Below are 13822 nucleotides of genomic sequence, written 5' to 3' on the forward strand. Positions count from 1 at the left end.
ATATATATATATATATATTATATATATACATAAAATACGAGTATATATACATACATATAAATAATGACAACTTTTTGCAATAACTTCGAATTCAATTCAATAAAAATTTTAGAAGCTTGAGACAAGTCATGCAGCCTTTCCTTTCCTTTGCTCTCCTCACATAGCAGGCCTGGGCTCCAGCATTTCAGATATCCGGCGAATAGTCTCCTCCCGATCCTGTCGCATCAGCTCCGTCATATCCTGCAGAAATTGCTTCTGCATATCGCGCTGCTGCCTGAGAAAGGTATCGTTCGAGTGCTTCAAATACTCCACCAGCTTCCTCTGTCCCTCGCTTATCGAGGAGAGCACCTCCAATGGCGTGGCCTCGGTGGCCATCTCAAAGGCATCCTCGTAGTCGTCACTCTCGCCGGCCGCCCTTAACAGGTCACAGCTGGAGGTGGAACTCTCGCTGTCGCTGTCTAAAAGGTATTCGGGGTCAGCAGCAGTGCGTGCTGGAGCAGAGCGGGCTGGCTTTTGGGGGCTGCGACGCTTGAGACCCTTGGGGGCGTTGATTAGCTCATCGAACAGCTGGAAGTGACGGGGCAGTATGCGTACATTGCTGAGGCCATCCTTTTTGGCCTCGCGGTATCGCTTGATCAGGAGCCGCAGCTTGTTGCGCAGCTGGTGGGGCGTTCGCTTGAAGGACTGCTTGGCCAGGATGTTGGAAATGTGCACCAGGGTCTGGAAGTTGCGCTTCTTGCGCCCATCTAGGGCACGGAAGAAACCGTTCTCCTTGATGATCAGCAGAAAGGCATCCACCTCCTCGTCTGTCCAGAAGTGGGCTGTGAAAAGGGATTCATTAGTGTCGGATTCAATGAATGGACAAGGTGCAAAATCAACCTCCACCACGCTGCGAGTTGTCGCCATCGTCGTCGTCGCTGTCGTTGGATTCACTGTCGCTGCCACTGCTTAGGATGGGTTTCGCATCCACAGCCGCCAGTTCCTCCTCTGTGGGATCAAGCAGCTTTCGCATCGCTTCGTAATGCTCGAAGGTGTCACCTCCGTTCTTGGCCTTGTTGTACAGCCGTCTGAGCAGCTGGAACTTGATACGCAGCTTGTCCGGTCCTTTGGTGTACTGTCTCTTGGCCATTTCCTTGGAAATAATCTTGAAGACTTTTGCGTTCCGTTTGCGCAGCAATGCAGCCTGCAGGCCCATGGAGGATATTAGGTCGAGGAAGACATCCACCTCGCCCTCCGCCCACTTGCAGCGGACATTGCTGGGCATCGAGGACGCGGTGTCCATGGCATCTGCAATATAATTTGAGTGGTAAAAACTGCCGCTTGCAGCTAGAATACATACCGTCTCCATCATCGTCAGCATAGCTGCTTAAATTGCTGTCAGTCTCCAGGTCCTTGGATATCAGCATCAGGCGGGCGTATTTCTGCTCGGGTTCGTTGTCCTCCAACTTCGCTAGCAAGTCTACAATACTCATTTTGTTTAGTCTTATTTATTTGGTTTTTTTGTTTATTTGTAATACTTATATTTTGCAGCCCTAGCTATGCTATCGATACGAACACAATACTATCGATTGTTGTACGTTTACGTCCAGTTTAGGTCCTTACCAATCCTTATCAGAAGCTATAGTTATAGTTATAGTCTAGCTATAACTATCTCATCTCATGAGATCCATCTCAATTGCAATTTATATAAATCTAATTTCTAAATTTATATCGATACTATCGTTTCGGCAACGATCCAGCCCTAGTGAAAGATCCGTTATGATATGTGTGTTTGTGTGAGTGTAGACGCGGCGCGCCAAAGCGCTTAAGCTAGCTTAAATGCTGAAACTAACTACGAACAGCAACTACGTAAAGTAACGTTAACTTAGTAACTATCTAGTAACAGTAGTAACCTAACCTGTAGTTAAGTGGAGCAACAGCCCGACATATGAGCATAGTTACGTGTGTGTGTGCGTCTGCGGACGCCCGCAAAATCGGCTTAAACTCTTTTACTTAAACTCGCTTAAACGCCTAAACTAACTAGGCACCGTGCAGTAACTACGTAACGTTAACTTAGTTAGTAACGATATAGTACCAGTAAATACCTTACCGGTAGAGAAAACAGCCGGCAATCCCAACCAATTTCGGTGAACAGCAACGGTCGCCAAAGGCTCCAAGCGGCTTTGGGACGTCACCACAAAAGTCCGACAGTCCCACAGAGCGGCGAGCAGTAGCAGCAGCAGCGGTTTCTCTTCCAGGGACAGCAGAGACCAACATCGGCAGGATACGGATAAGTCGCAAACCAGCGCCATTGCCAAGCGGGATACCTTCGCATCGCAGCAGCAGCAGCAGGCGGCCCTCTCGCAGGAGACTGTAGTGAATCGCTCCAGACTGGCCATTGAGGCAGCAGCGAGGCGCTATGGGGCGTCAAACTATGCGCCACATCCCACAGGGATAGTGTTGCGACGCGTGGGCTACTACACGATACCCTCGCTGGATGATCTCAAGTCCTACCTGGCCGAGGATGGGTCCTGTGTGGTGCCCAATTTCACCATTGGACGCGAGGGCTATGGCACTGTGTTCTTTGCCATGGAAATGGACGTGGCTGGACTGAATCTGGATGAGATTGGTAAGTGATTGGGGAGGAGCCAGGCCAGACAAGCATCATCCGCCAAGAACTATTCTCGCTCTCTCTCTGCAGTTTACTTCCGTAACAAGGGGATCATCATTTATCCTGACGATGAGAAGAGGCCGCCTATCAACCAAGGCCTGAAGGCCCTCGAGCAGGTATGGCCCGTGGACAAGACCCAGCCTGTGCCTGTTGTGAAGGATGCGCAGCGTCTGATCGAAATGAATTGGGAGGGACATCTGCGTTGCGCCTGCTATGCAAACGATACGCGCTTCGTCGAGTATCGCCCAGAGACCGGCAGTTGGGTGTTTTGTGTGAAGCACTTCTCCAAGTACGGCCTAGACGAGGACGATGACAAGATGACGCTCCATTCGTTGCGGCCCAGCGTGTATCCGAGGATATGCGGCACAAGGGTTCCTCGGCCAGTGACACATCCGCGCGCGCACTTCCCAATTCGTCCTTTGACAGAAAACTGCTTTTTGGTATTTTCGGTATTTTTATGCGGCCTAGCCCCGGTTTGGTTTTGCTGATTATTTGGTCATATCGGATAAGTGGAACCGATACATACTGTGGAATTTTTTGGCTCTTGGCGTACGGTCACACCGTTTACTTCAGTATTATGTTGTGGTATTTCATGCCACACCGCATACAGCCATACTGATATACCAATTCGATCGATAACAGGCGCGCGGTTAGAATCGCCGAAGGCGGCATTTCAATTTTCGCTCTTGACGGTTAAACAACGTCTCCCTCGTTGACGTCGTTGTTGTTTTTGTTGTCGATTAACGGTTGTTCGCGCGGATCAGTGCTATCAGTGCCAGGCATTGCTCCAAATAATAACTCTGCAAATCAAAGCGGAGGAGTTTCTTCAACAATCCTACGGGGAAGCAATCAAATCAAGGAGAGTTGAGTCGAGTCGAGTTATCAAGTGCAAGTTTTGTTAACAACTATTACAATTACACCACCAGCCCAACAGCAAGAGCAGAGCTTTTGGCCCATACGAGGTGTCAGTGTCGGTGTCTGTGCCTGTGTTTGTGCGTGTGTGTGTGCGCGTGTGAATGATCGCATCGCCCATTGAGCGTTTACGTTGTGTTGGTATTAGCCACTACCGTTGGCCTCGCGCTCTGTACCGCCCCCGCCCCCGTGCGACCTGTAAACACGTTAACTCAAACGCGATCGTTCGCGTTTCGCATTTCGCGTTACGCGGAATCGCTCGCTAAAAACAGATTTCGGCGAAACACTTGCCAGCGCAACGAAACGAGCAAAAAAAAAAAATAATATAAAGTTTATCTTTATACATACTCGTAATATACGGTTCCGCGTATTCTGCCAGTGACAGAACTGGCGGCTGGTTCTGGCCGGGCTAAGTCTGGCTCTGAGATGGGGCACGTTACGCTTCACTAGTCGCAGTCGCTGCCGCAGCCGCAGTCCCGTCCCAACCCTTCGCCATTCCCCATTGCAAATTATCGCGAAAAGTTTGTAATCAAAAGTCTGAAATAAACAAAAACAGAATCAACACCAACACAGGCCGATCCCGAAGCGAATCGCGTGTTTGTACAGCTTATGAAAATAAGCAAAGCCCCTGGAAAACGGATAAAACGGCCAATAGAAAGTGCCACCGCACCATGAGCAGGAGTCCCGGATCGATGGGGATCGCTGTGCAGATCCTCGTCTGCCTGGCAGCTGCCGCAGCGGCCTCGTCCTCCAGCAATGCCGGCTATGTGGACCATGGCAATATGAAAGGTAAGCAGTTCTCAGATCCCTCCTTTTGTGTGCCAAGTTCTGTGTATCAGCATCTAGTAGATAGAACTGCAGAGATACTGCCAGATACGCATAGAGATACGAGTACAGATACGGGGTAGTGGGTAGTGGGTACTGGGCACTGGCGAGGTGCACGATCATACATCATTCATGTGCGAGAGTGCAGACAAAAGACGCCACAGACAAAGATTGGGAAGGGAGCACCCAGCAGTGATAAAAGAGATTCGATTCATTCAGATTTCAGGGTAGGAAATGCCTCGTATCTACATACATATATTTCTCTGTCTCTCCCAATGCGTTTCTCAATCCCTCTGCACATCGTGCATCTGTTGCTTGGCTTGGCTTGGCTCTGGTTCTGATTTGGCCCTTTCTGCGGGACAGCGGGACAACAACAACAACAGGTTTCTCGAGCAGCGCAGCGCAGCTCAGCGTGATTTCCCAGTGTTCGCAAACAAGGTGTTTCCTTTCGTTTCGTTTCGTTTCGTCTTTCTACCTTTTCTACCATCTACCTGTGCCTGCGTGGTCCAGGTAGCGGTAGCGGCGGCAGCAGCCCCAGTTCCCATTAAGCATCTCCTAAATATGAATGAAGTCCGGATTGTCGGTGCCACTGCAGTATTTCGCTCGTTAAAAAGGACGACAACGTGGGACAGCGGCACAGCACAGTGGAATGAAATGCACAAATTCTTATTCAAATTTTTTCTATTACTCCATTTGCATGGGTAACGGCAAATGCTTCAAGTGTAGCCCCCCCTCCTCTTCTACTGCTTCGTCTGCTTTGTTGTCGATCGATGCAGAAACTGGTTTTGCTCGGTGCTTGCTGTTTTTGCATACCCTTTGAAGCGGGCATGACGACTTTGTCGGTGCCCAGAAGGTGTCTATAATTTTAGGAGGTGTCTAACATTAGCTTTTTCCTCTTTATGTACGCCAGTGGAACTGCTGATGTCCAATCATCACCATAGAAATAATCATTCTGCTACGGTATCAAAAGCTTCGCCTCTCCAAAACTTGGCTTCCCTCTCTCTCTCTCTCTCTCTCTCTTGGTTTTTATGTCTCTTTTGCAGCAACAAACCCCACATGCATGTCTATCCATCCATCCCTGTCTCTCCCCCTCTCTCTCACACACACAAATGGATAGTTTTTGCGTTTTTGTTTTTGCCAAGACTTCCTACCACCTGCCCCCCGAGTGGCTCTTGGGCCAACCGCTCGGCTCTCTTTTGTCTTTCTGCCAACTCTCGTACGCATCTGAACCGTGAGATTTTATTTCATGCAAAAAAGAAGCAAGCGAAGCAGCAAAGAGACTAAAGGAAGGGGCAAGCGAGGGGCATGCATGTGGCAGAGACAGCAGCAGAAAAAAAAGTAGAAGTACTTTGTCGCTGCGCATGCGCAACACAGAGACAGAGCCAGACCAAGAGACAGAGAGAGAGAGAGGCAACGACACAGTGGCAGAGAGTGAGAGGGAGCGACTTGCAGGTGTTTTTTCTGTTTTGCTTAAACTTAAAAAATGCATTGCACATCATGGAACAAGGAAACCAGCTTATAAATTATAAGTTTTGGCTCGCTGCAGTTGCAGCCTGCCTTCTTTTGCTGTGTGATATGGCCAAGTCAGTTAGTGGCCAGCTACCCTTTTTCTTCAAAGGGTATACATAGTTGTAATGGTAGGGGATACCATACCTAAGCTTAAGCCCGAAGAAAATACCCGTTGGGTACGAGTAAGAAATACTCTCGAGAACCTTTCAAAGAAACCTTTGCCCTGGGATGCAACGCAATCAAGCTTCAGGTATTTTAAATCTGTAGCAAATGAATCTGTATACTCTCCTCTGGAGTATAGACTGTGATTGAAGATCTGATTTCCCAGCTCTCACAATATTCGGGGTGTCAGATTAGATTATGATCTTATTGTTATTAAGGCAACAGATCATTTCCTCCACGCGCTGTGTACACAATTGAAAGTGGAAATGCATTTCCGTTTGCCATGGTGCATAGTACACCCAATGCAAGAGTATAAACCGCTTCGGAGTACGATAGTTGGCCAATTTCATCTGTTTTTCCACAACAACTGGTTCTGTGTCCGTCTTCTTCGCCCCGTCCTGTGGGAATTGTGCAATGCTAAATGTGGATGGGCGAAACATTAACATAAATAATGAGTCTGTAGGATTCTCGTTGGAGCGGTAAACCTGAGCATATTATGGCCAAGATACGATCGGCTCGACGGACATGGCCCATGATGAGAGTGGTTCAATTAAATGCGATATTTACTTACTTTTTTTTTGTTGCCTGATCGATGTGGTGACTGCGCTTTCAGCGATATGTGGCTTTATGTATTTTTGGAAATGCACATAATCAACTGTAGCAGACCTTTGCCTGGGGAGTGAGTGAATCACGACGGCAGCCGGCGCGCCGGTGGCTTCTTATCGGAGCTGATAAGGCAGAAAATTGGAGTAGAAGAAAAAATAATTACCCACCGGGCCACAACGAAGATTATGATGAAATCCGATGACTGCGCTGACTGCTCACCTTACCCATAAAAGAGACAGGGAACGTAGAGCCCGGAGCTCAGAAAAAGAGCATTAGACAGAGTGCCGTTAAGTGGTGTCTGTGTCTGTATGTCTGTGTCTGTGTCTGTGTCCGTGTCCGGGCGATTGAGGAGGTTCCAGCGAAAAGGACTCGAAAGACAGGAACCGGCTAAGTGGCCGGCAAAGGATCGCCATTGTCACGGCGGATCGAGTCGAGTGTCGGTCGTGTTTTTTTTTCAGGTCTCTCGCTTAAAAAAATATGACTGCGAATGAGACTCTGAGACTGTCACCGTGCAGGGACGTGGAGGTGGCAGGGGTAAGGGCTGGGGCAGGTATGCGATTAAGAGACTCGCCCACGTCTCAGGTTCGCTCTGGGTTCTGCTTTCTCCTCGACGAGTGTACGCAGGGACGGACCATCCATAAGTATCGGGTTTCATAAAGGACATGTCCATAAATATGGTGCTCCTGGCGGATGCATCACGCCAGCAGAAAGTTCCCATGTTCCTCCCATATGCGGCACAGAGTGAGAGAGTCCTTTTAGCTGGAAAATGTATGTGGAATCTGGAAAACCACTTGAGGCGAGTTGCATGCTGCTTGCTGCATGCTGCATGCTTCACTCCTCATGTCTTTAATTATGAAGAGGGCAAAGCGCCCACTTGAGAGCCACCAGCAGGTTCTGTTCTGGCACCGTATCTGAGCATCTTGCTCTTACTGTATTGTATCCGCCAGATACTTTTCATTTTGCTTCTTTGTTTCTTTCGGGGGTACTTTTGTACTTGGATTCTCACGTCTGCTGCGTATGCTAAGAGGCAGCGTGGGACGAAGAGCGGAGGGGAGGGGAGGGGAAGACCTGGTTGCAATCATAAATAATAATCAATTTCCTGTGCCCCGAAATGTTTCCCATCGCCCCAGCTCCAGCAGGAAATTTTCACTTCCATTTTCCCCAATTTCCCCCAGCTGGCGCATGCAACTGCAAGTTTTCCTTTTGGTGAGAAAATTGAAATAAAATCTGACAGCACAATGAGAGGAGCAACAGATGGAGTAGGGGCAGTGGCAGAGGCAGAGGCTGCCTGGTGGTAATGCATGGGCAGGGGATCACATGAGGGGATTCCATTCTGATTGTTTAAAAATTATTTATTGTTGGCCGTTTTTGTTTTTTTGTGTATTCTCTCGCATATGTATTTATTTTCGATTCTCCTACGGTTCGTTTCGTTTGTTTGATTTGTTGAACATTTGTGCACATTTGTTTGCCTCATTTGCATTTGCCCCCCCAGTCCCTCCATCCGCCGCCAATGGGGCCGCCAATGGGGAAGCTAGACAGAAGCTGCTTCGGGCCCCCATCGTTTGTACTCGTTTCGGCTCTCGCGCTGCTCGGCTGCTTGGCTGCTTGGCTGCTCGTTCTGTCGATTGAGAAGGTTAAGTGCTGGCCCAATCAACGGCAGCGCCAGCCTGCCCCCATTTGTTGTCCATGACGCATGCGTCGTGGTGCGTCGGGGCGGTCTGGAGGCATACCCTAAGCGGCAAGAGTATTGAACATTCGTTGAAACAGTCTGTCTCTTCATGGACATGCGGCCCCTTCTGCGGCTGTTTTGTTTATGACTTGGCCAAAAAATAAAAAGAGACGCTGAATGGTGGCAGCCGCTTGCAGCTGTTGCGGGCATTGGGTGGCTTGAAATCGGTTGAGATTCGATGCGATGCGAAGTGAAGCGTTGCAAGAGATCGCTTTACCCTTTGCCACATTGTGCGGATCAAGAGATAAACACACGAAGACGGAGGAGACACTGCAATTAGCGATTTGAAGGGGGCACTTGCAACATCTGAAGGCGTAGGCGGTGGAGGGTGGGGGGAGGGAGGGAGCTGCACCATATGTCGTTGTTGGTAAGCTGAGAGCCTGGGGGCATCGGATTACCCCAAAGAGCAAGCAATGCCTCAGCTTTAGCTTCAGCTTCTTTTCCTCTGGTAATAACCATCTCTTGCTCTTCCCTCTCCCCCATTAAAGCCATCTGCCCCTCCTTCTTCTTCTTCTCCTGCTCCATCAGCCCATCTCCATCATCAGCAACTTCTTTTGAGTCTGCCTTTGTCCCCTGTCCCTGCCCCTGTCCCTGTCTTTGTCTCTTGTTCTTTTCCTTCCACAAATCCAAGCCGGACGGGACATCCATCCATCCACATTGTTTGTCTTCTGCTGTGTTTGTTGGTTTTTGGCTATTCTGTGGAAGGTTCTGTTCTGTTCTGTACTGTTCTGGGGGCCGGAAAACGCTTACGAACATAATAAGGCAGATTCAAGGCAGAGTCACAGTCACAGTCACAATTCAAAGGTCAACGTTGTCCGCTGTCCGCTGTCCGCAGTCCGCTCTCCACTGTCCATAGCCCCACTGTATGGTGTCCGCTTTGTCTGGCAGTGATCTTGCATAATTACAAAGGGAAGCGTTCGTAAAGAAGGTAGGGAGGCCCCGCCTCTTTTCGCGCTTAGATACCAGCGAGTGAGAGTGATGGGGATGGGGAGGTGGAGGTGGAGAGTTAACCCCTTGATGGCTGTGGGGTCACATGCAGACAGAATGTGAATCATTGACAGTTTTCATTTTATTGTATGAAGCGCCGCCACATGCATCAGATCACTCAACCCGACAGTTCAAGAAGTGTCTGTAGCTGTAACTGTATCTGTATCTATTGGTGAGTCTGTGTGTGTGTGTGTATACTCGTAAGGGGACCGACCGCACCCCACATGCTGCTGACAAGCTTTCAAAAATCATTCCATTCCGAACAAAAATTCAATAGACGAACCAGAGAAATATTAAAGTCAAACGATGACGAAAGTTTCCATATCAGAGATCGCTCCCAGTAGGGCAGGGGCAGAGCAGAGCAGAGCAGAGGATTGGGAAAATTGGAATGTTGATGCCGAGTCGAAGTCGAAAGCGTTTGCGTTAATTAAAAACAATTAAAGTGGCAACAGTTGGGGAGGCACACACAGAACGGGGCAGCAACAGCAGCAGCAGCAGCAGCAGGGGCATCGGGGTCGGTCGGTCGTTGCAAGTAGAGTTTGGAATTGGAAATGTTTCCTCTCTCACGCACATACGGACCAGATCGAGCCGAAAAAAATAAAGGTTTGTAACGGATAATGTGGGTCGGGTTATGGGAGGGAGAAGATGACTTCTCTCTGCTGGCTAGGGCGCCGCACACTCTCACTCCCACCACTCCCACCCCACCCAGCCAACGATTGGCTCGACTTTCCATACAAATTGTATAATATTAATTGCGGTTAATTGGGATTAACAGCTGCGCCAAAATGTTTGCCCCTCGCTGTGGGCTCTGCACTCCAGAGAGATCGCCGGAGATCACTTCTCCGAAATGCACTAAATAGGGAGCGAGAGCTCTGCAGAAAAAGGGGAGCAGAAGGAACGGCGGAACAGTGCGCTGCCAAGCCTGGCCCCAAAATGATTTATAATCGAGCGAACGGGTTTTTTGCATCTCCTGAATCGCGATGCTGCCTCCCTACGCTTTCAACACTTCTGCACTTTTGCACTTGATAGCATAGATCGATCCGGTTCCCATTTCCTGCTGCCTGAATGCTGCGATGACAAAACATCCAGAATGCCCACCCAATCCCCATCTCCAGCATCCAGCAACCACTGTCCGCCCAAGAGCCCGCCCCATCCGGCGCTGGCCATCCGGTGTCGATCGACTGGTTTTTTTTTGTATTTATTTTTTTGTCCACGCAAGGATTGTGTTTCTGTGTCGGTGTGCTGGAAATGGAAAAATCACTAAAGAAAATCGTTATGGTCCGCATCCGAAGCGATTTTCCTGCCTGGAATTTCCGCTGTTGCCACTGTCGCTGGTGCTGCTGTTGCTGTTGTTGTTGCTTCTGACTCTGTGGCAGCGGCATCGCGCTAATTACGATGATGGAATAGCGACAGGCCGCCGCCGACTGTGTCCCTCTCTTTAGTACTCGCGTACCTGTTGGACCATCATCCAACCATCCATCAGATTGGCCGCATAGATTACAGACACACACACACACACACTCGCAAGGGGCATGGCCACATATGTGGCAAGTAATTGTTTGGGCCGCATCCAGAATGTTGCCGGTTCTAGTAGAAGGAGTGCGAGTACCTGCTGCTGCTGCTGCTGTTGCAGCGGAAGTAATTTGAGGTTGATGATGATGCTGCAAGCGAATGTGTCTGTGGCTCTGGGGTTAATAGGCACCACACAAGGGTTAATGGCTATAGCAAGGCACTTGCACTGGCACTCTCGTATTCCCCGATTTCATTTGGGGCCTTTCTTCAAAGCAACTCCGCACCCATAAGCCATCTCTAACATGTCCAACGTCCAACGTCGAACGTCTTTGGCATACATAATGCCATTCAAATGGTATTCCCTTGGTGTTTGAGTATAGTTTTTAATTTTCCATAAGATAAGCAGAGATCGCTCTCTCTCTCTCTCTCTCTCGCTTTGTCTGAGTCTCTTTGAAGTATGTGAAAAACGATGGGATCTTTGGGTTTGTCAATGGTTAAGTGGATTCCATTCCCACATCCACATATAAGACATTTCAAAAGATATTCAAATGCGAACAGTTTTCCCCGTCTGGCAGAGCGATTAGTGTGTCAGATTATGAGCCGATGACCGAGCAGCACTCCCTCCCTAAAAGTAATACTCCCAAATCGAAGCACTCCCGATTCTTGGCATGTCGCAATGTCACAATGTCCAATGTCGAGCCGTCAAATGACAAACATTGGCAATTGCATAAAAGTAAAGTCCAAAGCGAGCCAAAGTCAGAGGGAGTGTTTACATGAAATCTGTATATGTACAAACTCGTATGTAATTATATATGTAAACCGATGTAGGGGTACGAGTACGAGCATGGTTGCCTATATATGTATGGGTATTGATTGTGTATGGCTGGGTGCTACGTGAATGTGTATTTTTTTCTCAATAATAAAATAATAAAAATACTCGTACAATTGGGAAATTGTCATGGCGATCACGTAGTTTTCATGTTCTTGGAAGATTCGAATCGAAGTATATTTACCATTGGGGTTCGTTCCACCATGTTGCTACAGTTGCTGTTGCTTAAGTTGTTGTTGCTGCTGCTGCACGCTGCATTAGCATGTTAGCCCACGACAGCAACATCATCTAAGAGAGGCATGACTATCTCTCTCCCCCCCATTTTTGTCTGCTAACCTCTGACCCCTGCTGCTGCTGCTGCTAGTGATGTTGGTGCTGTTGCTGCTGCTGCTGCTTCTTCTGTTGACTTGTGCTGATTGCAGCACTAAGTAAAGTCACCTCCACGACAGACAACACCGTGTACACATGTAGGCACATCGCAGCGTAAGTAACCCAGAAAAAAAATCCCCAAGCCCAGCAGCAGCGAACAGTTTCGGGGAAAACAGCAGAGAACAGCACAGCACAGCACATATCATTGCTTTTGTTAGGCTCAGCACGTTTTTGGAAGGAATACGAATACAAATAATATGAATATGAATACGAGTACGAGTACGAATGGCAGTACGAATATTTCCAAGATTCAACAGTCAGCACTCTCGGAATCGGAATCGGAATTCGAACACGACGCCATTATGAATATACTATATACCACTTATGTGGCATGCAGCATATTTCTTGCTTTTTTTTTGTTATTTTTTCGTTTCAGAGTCTGGAGCGGAGATTGATGTTGGGGTTTTGGGGCATTCATTTTCACATTATATACGAGCAAGGGACACAAAAAACTGATTAACAAACTGTGCTAAGAACTGAAGAACTCGTGGTAAAGCAGGGCGGAGGGGGCACAGGCACAGCACAGGCCCTCGCAGTGCTCATTGAATTTTGATGAACACCCGCTGACAGGGGAAACCTTTTCTGGCTCTGACTCTGGCTCTGGCTCTGGGGTTTGCTTATTTTTTGTTTTTGGGTCTTAGCCACAAACCGGTACAGGTATGGGGCCTGGCTCTGGTGTGGCTCTGGCCACAGCATCGTCTTAAGCTCTCTGTTTGCTCCGGAAGTAATTAATGCTTTACTTTATTTCATTTTTTTGTTCCACCTCCTACCCTCCTGCTGGGGGCTCTCGCATTGTTTGCCACAGAAAAACAGAATCTATGCTGAGGCGAGTCGATGATGCCGCCAAGTGTCGTATCTGTCGCTCTGCCAGTGGAAACTTTCACCAATGTGGCGGGCCCGGCTCTTGTTGGCTTTTTGCACTCTCTGACCGAATTGTCAGCTGGAAATGATGTGAATTTTCCATCTACCATCGGTCCCAATATGGCGGGGACCACACTGCCCCACCAATAAGGCATGGCAGCAGCAGCACCATCAGCAGCATCAGCAGCAGCGACATAATTGTGATCAATTGCCAAGTGGCATCCTACAGACCATAGCGAGAGACTTGGTCACTCCATTCCTGGCTGTGGATGCTGCTGCTGCTGCTGTACCCTGTCTCTCTCTTTCTCTCTGTCTCGCTCTCGTACCCTTTGTCTTCGCTTTAATTAAAGCAAGCAGGAGCCTCTGAATCTGGATGTGGATGTGGACATGAGAGTCTTGCCTTATTTGCGCAATGTTGTGTGCCACAAGCGGAGCCACGATGCCCCGATGCCACGAGTGGAGCCTGAAGTTAACGATCCGCTGGAGTTTTGATTGATATCTCTCTAGCTGGTCGATGGGTCAATGTCCATTCCATTCCATGCCATTCCAGATGCTAGAGAAGCTTCTACGCTCGCTCACTCAGCCATGGCCATGCCCAGTGGTCACCCACCGATCATACGTTTCTGACGAGGGATCTGCTGCTCTGGCAGCAGCAAGACCATCAGCAGCAGCAGAAGCTCTTTTTTTGCCCCGCTCATTAATTGCCAACATTTCATATTTTATTTCAACATTGCTCGCCTTTTCCCACCTCACCCTCTCGCACTGTTCTCTCCCTCTCCCTCTGCCACTGTCCTCTTTTTAATTTGTTTTT

The 13822-nt window shown here is 48.7% G+C and overlaps 2 protein-coding genes across 2 annotated transcripts; one reads left to right on the plus strand and one right to left on the minus strand.

The window, feature by feature from the left end:
- Positions 1-35: 35 nt before the first annotated feature.
- On the minus strand, positions 36-1494 carry LOC111076807. Its single transcript, XM_041591782.1, has 3 exons — positions 1340-1494; positions 880-1287; positions 36-821 (listed from the first exon to the last, which is right to left on the minus strand). Exons 1-3 carry the CDS (start codon positions 1470-1472, stop codon positions 157-159), a joined length of 1206 nt encoding a protein of 401 aa, XP_041447716.1. The 5' UTR covers positions 1473-1494; the 3' UTR covers positions 36-156.
- A 264-nt stretch (positions 1495-1758) lies between these two features.
- LOC111076790 (nuclear pore complex protein Nup98-Nup96-like) lies at positions 1759-13503 on the plus strand. Its single transcript, XM_041591864.1, has 4 exons — positions 1759-1765; positions 2135-2608; positions 2681-2996; positions 13362-13503. The coding sequence occupies exons 1-4, from the start codon at positions 1759-1761 to the stop codon at positions 13501-13503; spliced, it is 939 nt and encodes a 312-aa protein (XP_041447798.1).
- Positions 13504-13822: the final 319 nt, after the last annotated feature.

This window comes from Drosophila obscura, unplaced genomic scaffold (assembly GCF_018151105.1).
Source record: "Drosophila obscura isolate BZ-5 IFL unplaced genomic scaffold, ASM1815110v1 contig_151, whole genome shotgun sequence".
Classification (NCBI taxonomy): domain Eukaryota; kingdom Metazoa; phylum Arthropoda; class Insecta; order Diptera; family Drosophilidae; genus Drosophila; species Drosophila obscura.

What these genes read in the sequence shown, in the direction of transcription:
- LOC111076807 (XM_041591782.1), bottom strand. Translation starts at nt 1,472, where the DNA reads ATGAGTATTGTAGACTTGCTAGCGAAGTTGGAGGACAACGAACCCGAG. An exon ending in TGCTGACGATGATGGAGACG is followed by an intron (nt 1,288 to 1,339) that starts GTATGTATTCTA and finishes ATTATATTGCAG; the next exon opens with ATGCCATGGACACCGCGTCC. An exon ending in CAACTCGCAGCGTGGTGGAG is followed by an intron (nt 822 to 879) that starts GTTGATTTTGCA and finishes CCCTTTTCACAG; the next exon opens with CCCACTTCTGGACAGACGAG.
- LOC111076790 (XM_041591864.1), top strand. An exon ending in ACTGAATCTGGATGAGATTG is followed by an intron (nt 2,609 to 2,680) that starts GTAAGTGATTGG and finishes CTCTCTCTGCAG; the next exon opens with TTTACTTCCGTAACAAGGGG. An exon ending in CATTCGTTGCGGCCCAGCGT is followed by an intron (nt 2,997 to 13,361) that starts GTATCCGAGGAT and finishes CTTTAATTAAAG; the next exon opens with CAAGCAGGAGCCTCTGAATC.